Source organism: Myodes glareolus, chromosome 21 (genome assembly GCF_982192425.1).
Source record: "Myodes glareolus chromosome 21, mMyoGla1.1, whole genome shotgun sequence".
NCBI classification, from domain to species: domain Eukaryota; kingdom Metazoa; phylum Chordata; class Mammalia; order Rodentia; family Cricetidae; genus Myodes; species Myodes glareolus.
Window position 1 is genome coordinate 50,688,241 of NC_142046.1, and position 16,464 is coordinate 50,704,704.

Sequence of the window (16,464 nt, forward strand, 5' to 3'; positions counted from 1 at the left end):
AGTGGCAGTCTAAAGAAAATTTATGGAATCTTTCAACAAATAATTGTACTTAGCCAATAGCAGCCTTTCTCACTAGTGAGAAAGAAATGAGCACATAAATAGATTTAAGATAAGATGCAATAATATATAATCATAGACAAACATACATTACAGCCTAGTGCTTCCCCGATTCATTAAAAATTGGTGAAAATGCTACATATGTGTTTGTTCCTTCGAAATGGAAAATGATTTCTACATACTTAAAGGACCAAACAGAGTCATAATATCCAGTATTTAGAGATCACATATAAAAAGCTTCCATAAACATCATTCACTACTGTTCATGCAAACGGGACTCAAAATGGTTCACAAGCAAGGAATCAATCACCTCAAACGTCATACCCTGGTGCTTACACCTGACTCACTAATCTTTTCAAATGTTAGGTGTTACGTGTGGAGAGAAATGAATCATTTCTTGTTTAAAGACGAGGAGCAGCTGTCAACTTTGTCCAGCGCGGTAAAACCTTTAATGACATCTATAAATGGAAAGCGAGCCATTGAGCTCTCCCTGCAGCTGTCATCCTAGCAGCTGGCAGGACCGCCAACTCACTGTGATAGAAAATAAAATAAAATGCTCTTTATGGAGAGACAACTTAAGCTTGAAACTACGTAATTCCCTGATGTTGGAGTGTTTGCCCCTTTAGCGGATACTCGAGGGCCATCCGTGAGGCCTAGGGATGTATAGACTGAACACAGGCCTGCAGCACAGAAGCCGGGTCTTCACTGAGCTTACGTGGGGGGCACATGTAAGAACTCCAGACATTGAAACTTTAGCTTCTCTGTGGCTTTACTGAGTTTAGAACGTGATCATGATTGTATAATAAAGGACTTCATGAAGAAATTTATAATATCATCTCGATAGAAACGAAGGAACACTTGGGAGAAGTGACGGGGTCTCATACAGCCCAGGCTGGCCTTGAACTCGCTATGTAGTTGGTAATTTTCCTACCTCCATCTCACAGATGCTGGGATCACAGGTTTGTGCCACTAGGCCCGGCTGGGCTCTTTAAATCAGATCTCCGTTCCATATGGTGTTCCACTCTCATCAGCACCATAAAGTATGACTCCGGTATCGTGTTTTCTTAAACAAGACCTGCTTTCTAAGTGACATGGATGGTGCAGTAGCTCATGCTGATTTTGTGTCTCTAGGGACAGCGTTTTTCTCATAGGGTTGCAGCTGTTCTATTTTTTTAAACTTTTTATTTCATGGAGGGTTCTTTTTAGCACTTAAAGTTACAAAATATTCTTATGTGTGTGGGTCTTTTCTTTCCCAAAGGCTTAACTATTTTTCTCTGGTCTTGATTCCTTTTAAGCTTGTTTTTATCTTATTTTTTTGTATTATTGTTTGTCACTTTATTTCCCCTGTATGGCAAGACAGAGTGTGAATGGATTTGGTAATTCAGTAGTAATTACAGTTTTCCTACCTAAAAAAAAATAAAGATAATTTAGAATATTTTAGTAAATTGGATTTCTCTGCATTTGTTATTTCAGTCATGATGGAGGTGCCATTTAAAAGGTTATATAAAACTATTAAGTACATAAACAACTTACGTTTCCTACTTGAAAAAGAAAATCCTATCTGCTTTGGGTAGAAACTACCAGTTTGCGTTTTAACATTTTAAACCACTGAACTCATAGCTTATGAGAATTGAAATGAACTCACCTCATAGTCTTGACCTTGGCATCACTAATTCAAGCCAAGTGGCTTGCCACTAGGCCATTTTTAGAGAAGTGACTCATTTTTATGATCCGTTTTTCTGTTAGTTCAGTAAGCATTTTCTTGCTGATGCCCTTTAACTTACGTTCCAAGGCTTTCTACATTTGAAAGTTTTCCACCTCACCTGAATGTCTTGTTTCTTAGCGGTTTCCTTAGTGACCAGAAGTTCCACTTGTTACTTTCAATCTCAGACAGCTGAACAACTCTCCGTTCCAAGCCAGCTCTCTAAAATTCTCGTCGGTAGAGCTGGTGTCTATATTTAGCCGGTGGGATTAAATTGCACAGGCTCCAGGCTGCGCCGAGCAGACTGATCCGCCTTTTTACAGCTAGACCCGTGTGCAGCCAGGAGCGAAGACCCTCAGTGTCCCCTTCCTTACCCAGGTTCCTCACAGAATGGATTCCCAGCGGGAGCTTGCAGAGGAACTACGGCTTTACCAGTCCACCCTTCTTCAGGATGGTCTAAAAGATCTCCTGGAAGAGAAAAAATTCATCGATTGCACCCTCAAAGCAGGTGACAGAAGTCTTCCTTGCCACAGACTGATATTGTCGGCCTGCAGTCCTTACTTCCGGGAGTATTTCTTATCTGAAATTGAGGAGGAGAAAAAAAAGGAGGTCGCGCTAGATAACGTGGACCCTGCTATCCTTGATTTGATCATCAAATACCTGTACTCGGCCAGTATCGATCTCAATGACACAAACGTGCAAGACATCTTCGCCCTGTCCAGCCGCTTCCAGATCCCCTCAGTCTTCACCGTCTGTGTGTCTTACCTTCAGAAACGACTCGCTCCCGGTAACTGTCTGGCCATCCTAAGATTGGGTCTGCTCCTTGACTGCCCGAGACTCGCCATTTCTGCCCGGGATTTTGTCTCAGATCGCTTTGTGCAGATTTGTAAGGAAGAAGACTTCATGCAGCTGTCTCCGCAGGAGCTGATCTCGGTCATTTCAAATGACGGGCTCAACGTAGAAAAGGAGGAAGCGGTGTTTGAGGCCGTGATGAAATGGGTGCGGACAGACAAAGAAAACAGGGCGAAAAGTCTTAGCGAAGTGTTTGATTGTATTCGTTTCCGCCTCATGGCAGAAAAATACTTCAAAGATCACGTCGAGAAAGATGACATAATTAAAAGCAACCCCGAAGTCCAGAAGAAAATCAAAGTTCTAAAAGATGCCTTTGCAGGCAAGCTCCCGGAACCTAGCAAAAACGCAGAGAAGGCAGGGACCAGCGAGGTGAACGGGGATGTTGGGGACGAAGACTTACTTCCTGGTTACCTCAATGATATTCCCAGACATGGAATGTTCGTTAAAGATCTCATCCTCCTGGTCAATGACACAGCTGCAGTGGCTTACGACCCCATGGAAAACGAGTGTTACCTTACCGCCTTAGCAGAGCAGATCCCCAGAAATCATTCCAGTATCGTTACCCAACAAAATCAGATCTACGTGGTCGGAGGGCTGTACGTGGATGAAGAAAATAAGGATCAACCCCTACAGTCGTACTTCTTCCAGGTACGGAAACCAAGGCTGTTATTCACCATGTATTAGCCAGTTAGTGGATTTAGGGGCGGCTTACATATTGCTCAAATTGCTCTCCTCCTGTGCCCTCATACACTTTGATACTTACAGAGTTCTGGCAGAAATACTCAATTTGACTTAATATTTAGTAAAAAGTACAGGGAAGGAAGTCCTTATATGTAACTCACAACTCGGGATTTTCTTTCCATTCTTTGATTCCAAATGCTGTACAACCGCTGACAATTGTAATTCTTCAAAGCTCTGTATTTTAGTAAAAACTAAAATCATCATATTTAACACTATTGCCTAATAAATAGGTCAGGATTTTCTCCAAACAAAGTTATTTGTCTTTACCAACGTGCCTGACTCACTGCAAGAAGTGGGGATTGGTCTGCTTTTGTACTTTTCCCCTTTAATAGGATGTTTGGGGAAGCAACATTCACATCTTACTTATTGTTACTGTATAAAATATTCTAATGAGAAAGGACTCTTGTCCATATTCTGTACACTTTGAACTGTATGAGGAAAAAATAACCTGCCTCCACAAGTATCTCTATTCAAATTGCATTTAGAAGGTATTGTTCATGATACTACCTTTATTTGATCAAAATTAGAGGTAGGTATTATTATAACTTAATCATGCGTTTAGTGTAACCATAAAACTTCCAGGAAAGCAAATCTTCCTCATCTAACTGACCCTCTCTAGTTTATTTGGGGACAATTTGTTTTATAACAACAGTAGGCTGTCCCTAGCAGCTTCTGACTCACTCAGTGACTTCACGTGCACCTCCAGTATTGCCAATATCAATACTTCATAGCTTGTGGTTACCTCAGTAAGAATCTGTTTAGGTCATAGCTAATCGTGGCCTGGGGTTTACGGGCGCTTACACTAGAAAGGCCAGAGATAAGCAAGTGCGGAATTTCAAACCACAGTCACTGTGTGCTCTCAAAATACATGACATACTATGCTTTCACAAATCCCTGCCTTTTGCCAATTCATCTAATCTCAACAAAATGGAGTAATAATGTATATTAATCATGTTTCTTAATTGTCTAAGTTTCAGTGAAAGACACCAGCAAACGTATTTGAATGAATCGGTAGGCAGACAGACCGGTATATAATTATATATAGATATGTCTATATATAGATTCAAGGGACAATTACAGCAGAGAATAATCCTCCAACACTCCTGCAGGCTTTGTTCCACTTCATAATACTATATTGATTATAAGACTAAGGACCTGGGAGGGAGTGGGGGGGGGGAGAGGGAGTGGGGAGAATGGGAGGGTATGGGGAGGAGGGGAGGAAGTGGAAATTTTTATAAACAAATAAATTAATTAATAAAAAAATAAATTAGAAGAAAGAAAAAAAAAGACTAAGGACTTAGCTCATTGTTAGAGTTTGAGCATGCACACACACATCTTTTGAAAATATATCCAGAGCCCACACTCTCCTGATTTTCGAGTACTTATTCCAACCTTCATTCTCTCCATACTATTACTTCCTTTTATTTTATTATGCTTCTGTTTTCAAATGAGGTTACCCATCCAGCACAAGCCACTGAAACAGTTGTACAGAGTTGGAAGGGTGATCCCCTTGTCATTTCTATAAAGCCGCAAACCTAGAACAAGATGCCTGAATTAAAGCCATATGCAAGCCTTGTATGAGAATCTCAGGTTTCATGTTTTTCTGCTTGGCTTCCCGTGTGAGGTGTGCTAAGTTCAGAGTGAATTGTTATTTGGTATATGCTGCAAATAGACTGTGGAATTTGGGGCCTTATTAAGGTTTGTTTCCCCCTCCATGGAATTAACAGATTCACCAAGTCCTAGACTGCACTAAGCTTTGAGATATTCTAGTTATAAACCCTAATTTTAACAATGAGGAAAGTGGGATACGGAAGGGTTAAAGAGCTTGGGAGCTCATCCACTGAAGGGGCTGGCAACCTGCCCATCATCTGCCAGAGAAAGTGCTTCCAGGAGAAGAGACGAAGGTGGGTACTGCAGAGTCTGTATGGGAACTGGGCTCTTGGGTTTGGAACTGTGATAGCTGTTGATCCATTAAAAAAAAATAGTACACAAGTTTGATAATGACACCCAGTCTCAAGCAGACAACAAAACAACTATATATTTAGACAACGTGATATTAAAAACCACCTGGAAAGCCATGTGAAGTTGGGCAAGTGATTTAATCTCTCTGTGGCTATTTCCTCTCACCTGTAATACAGACGAGAAAAATGCCTGGAAGACCAAATGAGATTTTTGTTGTTGCTGTTGGTTTTGGTTTTTGTTTTTTGGGTTTTTTTTTTTTTTTGTTTTGGTTTTTTTGGTTTTTTGAGACAGGGTTTCTCTGTAGCTTTGGAACCTGTCCTGGAACTAGCTCTGTAGACCAGGCTGACCTCGAACTCACAGAGATCCGCCTGCCTCTGCCTCCCGAGTGCTGGGATTAAAGGTGTGCGCCACCACCGCCAGGCCGCAAATGAGATTTCTGTCTGAGCACTGTGTACAGTACTCTTCACAGGGGCTGGAGAGATGGCTCAGCAGTTAAGAGCACTGCCTGCTCTTCCAAAGGTCCTGAGTTCAATTCCCAGCAACCACATGGTGGCTCACAACCATCTGTAATGAGGCCTGGTGCCCTCTTCTGGCCTGCAGACAGAATACTGTATACATAATAAACAAATAAATAAATATATATATATATAAAAAAAAACTCTTCACAGGCAGACTCCCATAAACTCTTGTGATTTCCACTCTATGCCATAGTACTTTCCCCACCCCATCCACAGCTGTGCTAGAAATCAAACCCAGGCCTTTGCACATGGAATCTCCACCCCGCTGAGTGATGTACTCTGAGCCCGATATTTTTTTGACCAGACGTTTTTTTTCAAGCACTTAAACGTGATATAGTCACAATCTAGATGCTGCAGTGAGTGACTGCGAAGCCAACACAGTGCACATGGGGATTAAACCCACGTCATGGCATGTCATTTGGTCTCAGCACGTTGTTTGACTGGCACTACTAGACCAGAAACAAAAAGGCTTCCACAGATGCCACGTCACCGCCATCGCTACCACAGTCTTTCCCATTCCTGGCTACATGAAGTTTGCAGTGAATCTGTTGGATGCCTTTCTCTTCTGTTACCTGGAAGTGCCACACGGAGCGCAGCTGCACCCCTCGGAAGGAGTTTCCTTGTTGGTGTTGCCCTAAAACGCAAAAGGGAGTCTGTTCGGAGTTTGAAGATAAATACCAAAATGAAAGCCAGCCAGACCAGAATCACCAGAACGTGGCACTAATGGGACCATCGCAGGGCTGGTGACAAGCCAGGTTACTTCTTAGCATAAACCAGAAACAGGCTATTTAAGATGGCTCCACCCAAAATGGCGGTATTGAAATGAGTATTTTCTTGTATCAAAAATAACAAAACAGGGAACCTAGCCATGTTTAAAAGATAGAAAAGACACTGCCCAGATTCTCAGTTGTCTGCAGACTGAGCGACAAGTCCAGCTGTCGCGGGTACTGGCTGTGGGAGTGTGTTAAATATAGCATCGGGGTCATCTGCATCCTGTGACCCCTGCCACAGACACGTCTTTCCCAGTGTCCCCAAAGGATTAAGATTCCTTTTTTCACACCTGAACAGGGCAACTTCAGAAGAAAATTTAACAAGAGACTCAGATTTCTAGCTAACCTAGGCATTCTGTTGTATTGTCTTTCCTTTCTTGAGGTCTTGTTTTTTTTATTGGGGGGGCAGTATTTTTTCATAGGCCATAATAGATCTTCTCATTTTTTTTTAGTAATTCTAAGGTAAAATATGATACTTTGGGATTGTAGTTTTACAAGACCTTAGACTGTCTCTGTAAATTTTCAGCACTCCATGAAATACTGTGTACTTTTTAGTTGCCAATCTCCATAACTCATTTTTTTTCCAGCTTGATAGCATAACATCTGAGTGGGTCGGACTTCCTCCTCTACCATCAGCCAGGTGTCTCTTTGGTTTGGGCGAGGTGGACGACAAAATCTACGTGGTTGCTGGCAAAGACCTCCAAACAGAAGCTTCGCTAGACACTGTCTTATGCTATGATCCTGCGTAAGTTGACATAATACTCATAGCCTATTCCTGTTCCCTAAGCATGCTGACAACAAATTCATATTTTCACAAGTTGGAGCATGAATTGTATTGTCATCTGATTTTAGGGCTGCAAAATGGAGTGAAGTGAAAAATCTTCCTATTAAAGTTTATGGCCACAATGTGATTTCCCATAACGGGATGATCTACTGTCTAGGCGGAAAGACAGAGGACAAGTAAGTGCCCACGGTTTCCTTCTGATTGACATGCGAGTGAGTGCTGAAAGAGCACCTCCTTTGTGTGTGCTCGTTTTGAGACTACATACTCAAGTGGGACTTGGCTCTCAGGTCATATTTTGCAGGTAAAAATTGCAAATATAGTTTTGATGTTATTAGAGGAAAATGTAATTATTTTGGGGGAAAAATGATGTTTTTTAAAGTCACTAGACCAAATAGATAGGAATGTTGCATGCTGCCAGATGGGCACAATACCTCCACCATAAGCATCCTAATAGGAGAAAAACAGCATCCGGGAGCACAGTCAATCCTTTATTTAGCCGCTATCCGGGAGCACAGTCAGTCCTTTATTTAGCCGCTATCCGGGAGCACAGTCAGTCCTTTATTTAGCTGCTTTAGAACTATTGTACTACATTAAGACCAATAGGCTCTCTTATTCAATAAAGCATAAGTAGAAAACATTAATTTTTTATTTTGTTATTATTAGTGCTATTATTAGTGTTATTATTATTTGTTATTATTACTGTATCTGTAGAATGCGGAGGGTACTCTTCCCACAGCACACATGTGGAGGTCAGAAGGCAACTTTGATGCGCTGGTTTTCCTTCCACCAGGTGGGATCTGGGGATTGAACATCAAGCTGAAAAGGCAGGTGCCTTTACCTGCTGAGTCATCTCTCCAGCCCCAACTGATAAAAAATATCCAATGTATTCTTCTAGGATTTCTCTGGGTAGTCCTGGCTCTCCTGGAACTAGCTCTGTAGACCAGGCTGGCCTCGAACTCACAGATCCACCTGCCTCTGCCTCCTGGGTGCAGGGATTAGAGGCGTGCATCACCACCACCCAACTTCAACATATTCTTTAGCATGGTGTTGAAGTCTATCCATTAGCAAAATAGTCCACAGTGGTGCACATAGATTTGTACTTTATGTGCGGAGGAGAGGATTTCTGTCAGTCTGAAACTGGAGAGCACAGCCATCGAAAAGAGTGCGGTTTATTTCTCCAGCAACGTGTTGGTGACTTCCTCCTTCTCCGGTCCCCCACTCACTACTTCTGTCTAGTCCCTTATGAGAAGACCAGGCTACAGTTCAGGTATTAACTCATCTTGGCGTCTAGGCGGCCTTTGGTTAGGAAAGAGGTCTTATACCTCAGAGTGCTCCCAAGGTCAGTTGAGCCAGTAACCCACCTAGTAAAACGTTCACTTTCAGCTTGCAGTGATATCTCCCATCCCATAAAATGCTGCCTTCCTTGGCTTATCATTTATCTAGGCTAATTATTAATAGACCTGAAAAGCTAGCCCAAACTATGAACTGTAAGGGTGCAGTGAGGCCAGTGGCATGCACATGTATGGAGCTCCAGACTGAGGTCAGAGAATCACATGAGCCCGGGATTCCCAGACCATCTAGTGACATAGCAAGACCCCTTCTCAAAACAAACAAACGAGAACAAAAAACAGAAGATAAACAGGCATAACAGGAAGGACAGTCAAATATGATCTTCTGGGTCAAGTAAAGAACTCTGTGTTCTATGATTAGTTTTATTTAATTAAAATAATAAAATACAACACAGAAAATGTGACCTAACATGCAATGATTTTTTATTCTATCTATATTCACAGACAGTATATCCTGAAATTAAATCTCTTAATGTTGCTATTTCCATCAAATGAATAATTAAGGATGCATATAGTAAATGCACTCTTAATTTGGACTTTTTCTCTGACTAAAGGAATGAACAATCTCTATTAAGTGTGTTATGACTGTGGAAACATTGGGATTCTGCCAAAGTGATTTAAATTGTTTCCCTCAGATAATATTAGTAACCAGAAAATCAATATGTCAATAAGAAGCATTCATATCTGTCACTAATAAGGTATTAATCTCAAGAATCTGATTACCTAGACACCATTGCTTAGCAAATATCAGAGTAGAACTTTGAAATGAAGAATCATTAGCTGGAAGTAGGGGCTGAGGCTGGGGGTGTGGCTCAATAGCGCTTTCTTAGCACATGGACAGCCTTGGGGCCAAGCCCAAGTATGGTTGAGAGAGCACTGAATGGCCCTGGTGAATACGATTTCCCATTCTGACCTTACCAAGACCTTGCCACAGTCAAGTCATTTTTTAAAATATTTCTTTATGTGTGGGGGTGTTTTATGTCATGTATGTCTGTGTACCATGTATGTGTCTGGTTCCCTTGGAGGCCAGAAGGGCATTAGGTTCCCCCAGAACTAGAGTTACAGATGGTTGTGATCCACCATGTGGGTGTTGCGATTGAACCTGGGTCCTCTGCAGGGGCAGCAGTGATCCTCCCCCGAGCCATCCAACTCTCCAGCCACACCATAGTCAAGTCAAGCATTCTTAGATAAAGAAAATATTATTCTCACAAAACAATTTTTGTTTAGTTCTTGGCATTACCAAACTGGTTATTAGTGGGAGTCCAGAATGAACTATTGATCAGTTATGAACAACTTTAAGAAACCTTATTGTACAAGCCAGGTGTGGTGGTGAAGGCCCTTAATTCCAGCACTCGGGAGGCAGAGGCAGGTGGATCTCTAGTTTGAGGCCAGCCTGGTCTACAGAGTGGGTTCCAGGACAGCCAGGAATACACAGAGAAACCCTGACTCAAAGCAATAACAACAAACAAAAAAGAAAGAAAAAAGAAACCCTAAGATCAATCCTAAGAATAATTTGGATGAGTTCAACATAAAGCTGTTTCCATAGTTAATTGCCCTACATGATAATTATGTAATCTACAGTCACAATAACTTTTTAATTCTGGATCTTATGTAGACAAGACTGGACTCAGTGGAAATAAACTTTTCCAGGGTTTGAACTCAGGGCCTCACACAATCTTCATTAGCGCTCTGCCACTAAACTACATTCCTTACCCCAACAGTCCCAGAATTCTTTAAATGGAATACCATGTACTCCATCAGAAACAAAATCAAATTATTAAAGTTGCTTTCACAAAAAAGAGATTCTAAGAGGAACATTTGTTGTCTTTTTCTGTTCGCAGAAAGTGTACAAACAGAATGTTTATCTACAACCCCAAAAAGGGAGACTGGAAAGATCTGGCTCCGATGAAGACCCCTCGTTCCATGTTTGGAGTGGCAATCCATAAAGGCAAAATTGTAATCGCAGGGGGTGTCACCGAGGACGGTCTCTCTGCTTCAGTTGAAGCTTTCGACCTCAAGACCAATAAGTAAGCTGCTCTGTGGTAGCAAATGAGTCCTGTCCACTTAGTTGTTGCATTTGGGGGACAGTTACGTCTTCTAAGGCATGGGGGTGGGGAGCCAAGAACCTTAGGTTAAAAGAAAGTATTTCCAACTCCCACACTATGTGTTTGTCATTTGAAATGTAGGAGTCATGAGTTAATGTTGACACAATGTTTGCCTGACTCTGGGCTAACTTTACACAGTCAGTCATTTCGCAAAGGCATTATTTATCTCTGAAAAGTTGTATGAACAAAGATGGGTACACATGTCTTAAAAGAATTAATGGGGAACATGTAGTTTAAAGATTAAAGGTTATTGCAGGACAGTGGTGGTGCATGCCTTTAATCCCAGCACTCAGGAGGCAGAGACAGGCAGATCTTGGTAACTTCGAGGCCAGCCTGGTCTACAGAGTAAGTTTCAGGACAGGCTCCAAAGCTACAGAGAAACCCTGTCTCAAAAAAGAAAAGAAAAAGATGAAAAAGTATTTTTGGTGGTAGTCTTTAACCCCAGTATTTGGGAGGCAGAGGCAGGCATATCTCTGAGATAGAGAGGCCTGCCTGGTCTACAGAATGAGTTTCAGGACAGCAGGGATTACACAGAGAAACCCGGTTTTGAAAAATCAAACAAAAAGTTTAAAATATTTTCTATTGTTGAAAACTAACATTCATAAAGTATGAGTGCCTTATAAGTTTCTTAATTTTACTTTTAAGTTTTTATTGAATTAATGTGAAAAATACTTGAGTGATTGGGGGGTATTTATTTATTTTTTTATTTTGGTTTTTTTAAGACAGGGTTTCTCTGTGCAGCCCTAACTGTCCTGGAACTCACTCTGTAGACCAGGCTGGCCTCAAACTCACAGAGATTTGCCTGCCTCTGCCTTCTGAGTGCTAGGATTAAAGGCATGTACCATGTACCACCACCAATGACTTGACTGCTATTTTTATATAAAAATAATCTTCCTAAATTTTTGAGCTTACACAAACTAGGTGAGTACATATGTTGAAATTCCTACAATAGTGTTGAAAAGATTAGAGCAGCGTTATTACTTTTTTGAGAAAGCAAATATATGTAATTAAAAAATAATTTTGATATCTGAAAATCACAAAGAATTTTCATGGAGTTAGATTTAAATGATAATTTAAAATGATGTTCTTGAAGATTGGAGAATAGAGGTAAATGCTCCAATACAAAACGCTTAATGCTACTGGACGCTGTGGGCCACACCTTTGATTGACAGTGCTTGAGAGGCGGGGCAGTCAGATCTCTTGAATTCCAGTCCAGAGCTACATAGTGAAACCCTGTCTAAATAAAAAAAAGTGTAAACCTGCACACAAAACTATAAACCCTCTGTGGTTTTAGATTTAGACCTATTTATGGATGTGTGTATACACACACGTACATGTGTGAGAACACACACATACACACATTCTTTAAAAAGAACAAAATTACACCAAAATGGTGTATTTACGTACATTTTATGTTGACTGCATTTTCAATAAAATACCTAGATGGGAAGTGATGACAGAATTTCCCCAAGAAAGAAGCTCCATCAGTCTGGTCGGCCTGGCCGGATCCCTGTACGCCATTGGTGGTTTTGCAATGATTCAACTGGAATCGAAAGAGTTTGCACCCACTGAAGTCAATGACATATGGAAGTAAGTTTTCCTCAGTCTAATTCTTTGACTCAAGTATTAACCAGTTAACTGGGAAGTCAGTTTACAGTAAATAAGCCAGATTTTCCCATCATGCCACTTCCCAGGGGTAAACTCTACACTTCAAGCCTAAATGAACTTTTGAATATGCCACTTATTGATCAAGTACTATTTGTGATTGGTTAGCTGTGAGATTAAGGAAAGAACTCATCCAGAATACCTTTTTGGTTGGTTTTGTTGTTGTTATTTTATATATATGGTGTTTTGCATATGTGTATGTCTGATGTGTTTGGAGGTCACAAGAGGGAACTGGATGTCCTGGAGCTAGAGTTACTATCAACTGTGAACCACCATGTGGATGTTGGGAATCAAGCCTGGGTCCCCTGGAAGAACATCCAGTGCTCTTAACTGCTAAGCTATCTTTCCAGTCCTAGGTTGGTTCCTGCAGCCAACCCAGGTACTGTGCTTGACATTTGAGGACAGGAGGGGGCTTTTGGGTGCCTACAGAGATCCTAAGTGAGTCCAGGTTGCATATGTCCTGACTCGCAATTCAGGCTAAGTCCTGCCTCTCTGAGTTCTCCCTCGTAAGAGTCCACATCCTGACTCTTCCCCAGCAATCTTCTTTAGTCCCACGGTGGGTGATCTGTCCATTACTTTTTCTGGACGGTCCGATTCCAGTACAATGGCCATGGTGCAGATATATGCTCACTCACAGGTACATACATTGAAAGGAATTCCACAGGTACATACATTGAAAGGAATTCAACTGGTACCAGGCAAGGAACTTTGTCTTGGCAGGAGGCAGTGGGGTTTTTCCCCACGAGACCCCATTTTTATACTGAGTACAAAGAAACTTACAAATGCTCTCATTAAAGGCTGCTCATTGTTTTTTGTTTGTTTGTTTGTTTGTTTTTTCTTCCATCAGGTATGAAGATGATAAAAAAGAATGGGCTGGGATGTTGAAGGAAATACGTTATGCTTCGGGAGCTAGTTGCCTAGCAACACGCTTAAATCTGTTCAAACTGTCTAAACTATAAACAAGGTGACAAAAATAATCGTTTGAGAAGTGGCTGGTTGGGACAAGAGGCCTATAATTTATTGTCTTTCTTTAAGCCTGTGCAATGATTCATGTAGAGTCTCTGAGGTTGACAGTGTAGCCGAATCTCAGTCACTGCTTTGTTCCAACGCCGAGTATTAAACCATTTACTAGGAGCTTTAGTGAACAATGTACTTTTGTTAAACTTTACTCAGACGTGGGCTTTCTAAATCTGAGCTGTTTACTAAGTCTTTGTATTCTTAAGGTACATTTACGCTCGTTTTCTATTGTCAATGAAATGCATATGTCTACATTCTAAAGAAATGTTTGAGTAACAGAACCCTTTCCTCACGTTGTGAGCTATGATGGGGATCTTGTGCATTATAACAAAGATGACTGGAAATGCTGTTTAAGAAAAACAATAAATGAGTCTCATCTGAAGGGCAAAGTGTCTATTCAAATCCAAATGGCCTCCTCCCGTGCCTTTTAAATTTTTATTTTTATGTGTATGAGTGTTTTACCTGAGTGTATGTCTGTACACCACCACATGCCTGCCGGGTGCCCACAGAGACCAGTAGGCATCAGATCCCTGGTGACTGGAGTTAGAGATGGTTGTGTGCTGCCATGTGGGCGCTGGGAACCAATCCCCGGTCCTCTGGAAGAACAGCAAGTGCTCTCGACTGCTGAGCCAACTCTCTAGTCCCTTTCTCCTTCTGTAACACTGGCATATTAGCTATTCTCAAATCAAGATGTAGTATTTTGTGTGTATCTGTATACCATGTATGCGTGCTTGCATGTACCACCGTGCGTGTGTGGAGGTCAGAGGGCAAGCTCAAGTGTCTTCCCACCTTTCAGAGTCACAGTCTCCTTGCCGCTTCTCCACTGTGGACCGTAGGCTAGCAGGTCTGCAAGCTCCTGTGAACACTCCTGCCTGCATCCCGTCTTCCTGGAGTAGCGCTCATGCTACATGCCAGTCTTTTTCTGTGGGTTCTAGGATCTGAACTCTGGTCCTCAGCTTTTGAGGCGAGCATGCTTACCAGCTGACCCATCTCTCCAGCCCCAAATATAAAATGCCTAAGTAAAAAAACCCAGTAAATCATAGCCTTCACAATATCAACCACAGCAGCTATAACGGGGAGCAATCTTTAGACTTCCGAGGCAGATGACAATATGAAGGAGGGTTGACAGTCACTGGTTTGATTTATAGCCTTATATTCCATTAAAGGGCTGCTTCTTTGGCATATTTCCAACAGCAAGAGAGATGACTGAGCCAGGTTTGGTGGCACACATCTGAAACCCTGGCTTCTTCAGAGGCTGACTGTTGGGACACATAAGTGTGAGCCCAGCTTGGGAGACAGAGAGAGACTCCATGAGGAGGGCTGGGAGGCTCTACACCTACTGTTTTTTGTTTGTTGTTGTTGTTGTTTTTGGTGTCTAGAAAGACTCCTCAGTCTACCATAATCAGATTCGGCCATGTAAGTCATGAACTGGCCATCACCTGGACCCCACCACACATCTGTTTATGGATGGATACCGGGGACCTGAGTGCCAGCCTCAGCGACTCCCCAGGGTTCAGAAGACTCACAGCAAGCACAGGACTTAGATCTCAGGGCGAAAAGAAACTCGCCCTAAGTACTTTTCTGCATCTGTTTCTTTATTCTTCTCCCGCTGTCCTCCTCCTGTTCTGTAAAGTTTATATACACAAGCAAAACAAAGGCAATTCTCTGAGCCTGGACATCCCTTTATCTGTGAAGGGCCCTAATACAATCTGTATGAAAGACTCCTTTCCTGACTGCATGCCCTGCCTAATGGAAGAGAGTTGCAGGGAGATGGCTTCTAATGTACCTCAGGGAAGGAAGCGGAGATTAGATTGTGGGAATCAAGGTTACTGACTGCGTGACTAAACTTGCCACTGGAGTTCCACAGAGTGGGGTGTGTGTGTGACCCAATATACCAGTACATGGGAAAGAATTGGGTTCAATGATCCATACTCTGCTCAATCTTGCACCAAGGGAAAAGGCTGATGGCTTCATAGAGATCTACTGTAAGAAGCCGATATACAAAAGGCTACCACCGAGCACCTTGCGAACTGGGTTTGCCTCCATCAGCACGCATTCGTTCTGGTGGGTCAGCCTCCTGCTCTGTCAGCTGAGATCGCACTGCAGGATCCCTGCGGATGATGGGTCATCATGGGCCTCCTTTGCTGGCTCTTCTTTCTGGTCTCTTCATGCTAGAGTGCCCGAGGGGACAGTCACACATCTCTCCTCCATCCCCACTCTTCTCCAACAGCATCTTAAAGTGATTTCATGGAGTCATGTGGTATTAAATACCAGTGATAACTTCCACATTTCTTTCTGGAGCCTACACCTCTCTGTGACCTCCAAACTCCCCGAGTGGACTTCTCCATTTAGATGTTGGAAGAAGACCATAAATTCAACATGTCTGAACAGATTTAGGATTTGTCTCAACAGCAGTCCACTCCCACCTAACTCTTCCCATGGACCCCCATCTTGGTGAGAGGAATGGATCTGTGTCTCACCCTCTCACCTAAGACTCAGGATGTCCCGGATGTGGTGGCGGGAAGACTGTAAGAGTTACATAGTGTCTTCTGGAGTAACAGGCACTTGTAACCATGAATTCTCAGCAGCTAGAGTTGCCTACTCAAGGCCTGCACGAGATCAAGCTGGTCAACATTCAGACACAGATGTGGGGGCTCACACATAGCAGCTGCCGAGGAGCAGGTTGTCTTTCATCTGGACCAGGCCAGGCTACAGAGGACAACCCTCCACCCACGCACCTTACTAAATGAATTCACTAGGTTATACATACAAACAGGAAGGCAGAACAGGGATCAGGGAGAGGGACACAGAAGGAGCTGGGGAGGGGAGGGAGAGGTAGACTTGGATTTGATCTAAATAAAACACATTCATGCATGAAGAAAAAAATAGAAACATTTAAAATTGTGCCTTATGATTTTTTTGGGGGGAGGGGGTTCTGGGGT

The 16,464-nt window shown here is 42.3% G+C and overlaps 1 protein-coding gene across 1 annotated transcript; it reads left to right on the plus strand.

Annotated features, from left to right (window-relative positions):
* The first annotated feature begins 1,880 nt into the window (after positions 1 to 1,880).
* Klhl41 (kelch like family member 41) lies at positions 1,881 to 13,904 on the plus strand. Its single transcript, XM_085680996.2, has 6 exons — positions 1,881 to 3,259; positions 7,190 to 7,347; positions 7,455 to 7,562; positions 10,577 to 10,762; positions 12,284 to 12,430; positions 13,353 to 13,904. The coding sequence occupies exons 1-6, from the start codon at positions 2,150 to 2,152 to the stop codon at positions 13,462 to 13,464; spliced, it is 1,821 nt and encodes a 606-aa protein (XP_085537122.2). The 5' UTR covers positions 1,881 to 2,149; the 3' UTR covers positions 13,465 to 13,904.
* The last annotated feature ends 2,560 nt before the right edge of the window (positions 13,905 to 16,464 follow it).

Excerpts from the sequence above, each read along its gene's own strand:
- Klhl41 (XM_085680996.2), top strand. The coding sequence starts at position 2,150 with ATGGATTCCCAGCGGGAGCTTGCAGAGGAACTACGGCTTTACCAGTCC. Across the intron at positions 3,260-7,189 it reads TACAGTCGTACTTCTTCCAG|CTTGATAGCATAACATCTGA; the intron begins GTACGGAAACCA and ends TTTTTTTTCCAG. Across the intron at positions 7,563-10,576 it reads GGCGGAAAGACAGAGGACAA|AAAGTGTACAAACAGAATGT; the intron begins GTAAGTGCCCAC and ends TTCTGTTCGCAG.